Source organism: Gadus morhua, chromosome 1 (assembly GCF_902167405.1).
Source record: "Gadus morhua chromosome 1, gadMor3.0, whole genome shotgun sequence".
NCBI classification, from domain to species: Eukaryota; Metazoa; Chordata; class Actinopteri; order Gadiformes; family Gadidae; genus Gadus; species Gadus morhua.
Window position 1 is genome coordinate 1,875,322 of NC_044048.1, and position 2,681 is coordinate 1,878,002.

The 2,681-nt window shown below is 43.1% G+C and overlaps 1 protein-coding gene across 1 annotated transcript; it reads right to left on the reverse strand.

Annotated features, from left to right (window-relative positions):
- Positions 1-757: 757 nt before the first annotated feature.
- On the reverse strand, positions 758-1,985 carry LOC115547762 (uncharacterized). Its single transcript, XM_030362202.1, has 2 exons — positions 1,767-1,985; positions 758-1,677 (listed from the first exon to the last, which is right to left on the reverse strand). The coding sequence occupies exons 1-2, from the start codon at positions 1,950-1,952 to the stop codon at positions 883-885; spliced, it is 981 nt and encodes a 326-aa protein (XP_030218062.1). The 5' UTR covers positions 1,953-1,985; the 3' UTR covers positions 758-882.
- Positions 1,986-2,681: the final 696 nt, after the last annotated feature.

Sequence of the window (2,681 nt, forward strand, 5' to 3'; positions counted from 1 at the left end):
TCCCAATGTCCATTTGTGTGCTCAGAAGTAGAGCTGCTAAACCTGCAAAGTCTTTCTGTCACCATGGCAATGGCCCACAAAATTGAGTAGGTCAGACATGAGGAGAGGTGCTAAGATGGAGCCTGCAGTAGCAGCTGAGTACAGTCAGCTGATGAACGTCAACTACTCACCCTGCGGTCTTCATCCGTCTTACCCCTGGCTTGCTTCCTCCCCGGAGGGAATTGTTTTTGACCCCAACGAATACCCCCAATTTGGCCTTGTTGAATTTAAATGCCCCAATGTCCACAACTTTGTGCACTGCAAATATTTGAAAATGGAGGGGGGTTCGCAACAACTTAAAAAGAGCCACTCTTATTATTGGCAAGTCCAAGGCCAGCTGCTCATAACTGGAATGCAGTGGTGCGACTTTGTTTTCTGGGCGCAGGAAGACTACGTAGTGCAGAGAATCTATGTTGAGCCAGAAGTGCAGAGCGCAATTCGAGAAAAGGCAGACCATTTATTTTTCTACAATTACATGCCTAGCTACCTGCGTCTTAAGAAAATGTCAAAAACATTACCCAAGATTAGATTAGCTAAAATCTGTTAACTCACAAGCAGTCTGATCTCACCTTCACCAGCAGTCTTACCTCACGTTGGCCAGCAACTCACCTTCAACCAAACAACCAGAAGTGCCGTTTCTTCCTGGAAATGTCAATGAGACCATATAATCACCATAAATATATTTTTTTCTCAGCAATTGCTTTATTATATTGCTTTTTGTAAAATGGGAAATCATCAAATGCATATGAAAATCCAAACATAAATAACTGCACGTAATCAAAGTGTTCTGAACATTTAAACTGTCAATCTTTACTTACTTCCTAGCAGACAGATCTACTGCATTTAATGAAAGGCAATAATATTGTTAGGTAGCACTTTATTTAACCACTTAACCCATTTTTTGACGAGTGCCTTTTTTCGGTAATTTGACAGCAGACAGGCAACTGCAAATATTTCATTGATATTGTACGCATGTGACAGGGTGATGGTGCCATCAAAAAGCCGGTTCTCTTTTATCATCCGAATGACACGCTCCACGTGCACCCGCAATCTGGCTATGGCCTGTGTCTCCTTCACCTGGCATGCTGGCATCTGTTTGTGTTTTGAGAGAAAGGGTGGGCAGTAAACTTTGCTTTTGCAGCAATCACTGATTACGAAGCCTTTATCGACCATAACTGCCATGTTTTCTGTCAGCAACTCAGCGATTCCTGATTGTTTGAACATTTCCTTGTCGCTAACTGAACCACCATACAATCCGGAAATGAATGTCACTACACCATGTGGGGCTATGCCAACCAGGCCTTTCATGATGCAGTGGGATTTGTACGTTGAGTACATCTCACTTTGAAGGAGGGGTGAGGATGGGGTTTGGCATCTAAGCTCGGTGCAATCAAGAATTACCTGGGTGTCCGGGTAATCACGGAATTCCTCCGGGAGGTAAGCCTGTACCTCTGCAGGTGTGAGCCAAATACAAATAGACCCTAGTGCTGTGGCCAGAAAACAAGTCCATGTGGCAATGATGCGTATCACTGTGGACTGGTGAATTTTAAAGCGATTTGCCAGGTCTCTCTCCTTCAATCCAGCCGAAAGATAGTTCAGAAAAAGAAAGAGTTCATCTATGGGCTGGAGCAGCTGTCTCTGAGAGGAAAATAAAGAAAGGATAGCTCAAACAAATAAAAATGCAATGAAATCACGTATAATTACATCTGTAACTACTTATAAACTACCGTTGATGCACGTGCAGGTGCGACCACTTCTTTTTTCTGGGCAGCTGATTTGGCTCTGGACACACGGACCATCTTGTATAGACAAGGCTCGATCAAAGACCAAAATGCCATCAGGTGGTCGTAGCTGGCAAATCTATTCACAAAAGACAACACATAAACATGTTTAAAATCTTCAAAAGTATGCATTGTTACCAAAATAATGTCAACAGTAACTACTAAGATTACGATTTTATCATATATAATAATAATAATAATAAATGAAATTTATATAGCGCTTAATATGGTACTCTAAGACGCTTTACATATTGGCCTATCAAAACTATGTAAGACAGACTAGGAATAAAATAAAAACAGAGGTTAAACATGAAGAATAAGGTGGGAGTTAGGTGGGGAAGGCTAGTGTGAAAAGGTATGTTTTGAGGGTTAGGGTTAGGGTTAACCCTAACCCAGATTTGAAAGAAGAGAGGGTTGGAGAGACTTTGATGTGGGAGGGGAGTGAATTCCAAAGGGTGGGGGCAGCAACTGAGAAGGCCCGATCACCCCAAGTCCGTCGCTCAGTCCGTGGAACTTGTAGCAGGTTGGCAGAATTGGACCTGAGGAATCGGGAGGGGGCGTGGTGATGGAGGAGGTCGGCAAGGTAGGGGGGGGCTAGGCTGTTGAGGGCCTTGTAGGTGATGAGTAAGATTTTGTAGTTGATTCTGTGTTTAATTGGAAGCCAATGGAGTTCACGGAGGACAGGTGTGATGTGTTCTCTAGAGCATATATATATATATATATATGCATATATGTGTAGCAGGGTGACCTGTATTTCTCAAATATACCTGTTTCAGCCTCAGTCACCTCACTTTAACCTGTATTGTGACTTGGGCCAGTACGCAACGGTTGCTCTACCGGATGGCACAGTGACTGACAGAA

Bases quoted from the DNA above. Each gene is read 5' to 3' on its own strand.
- LOC115547762 (XM_030362202.1), bottom strand. From the start codon at position 1,952: ATGCATACTTTTGAAGATTTTAAACATGTTTATGTGTTGTCTTTTGTG. The intron at 1,678-1,766 runs GTAGTTTATAAG...TTTTCCTCTCAG, and splicing joins CACCTGCACGTGCATCAACG to AGACAGCTGCTCCAGCCCAT.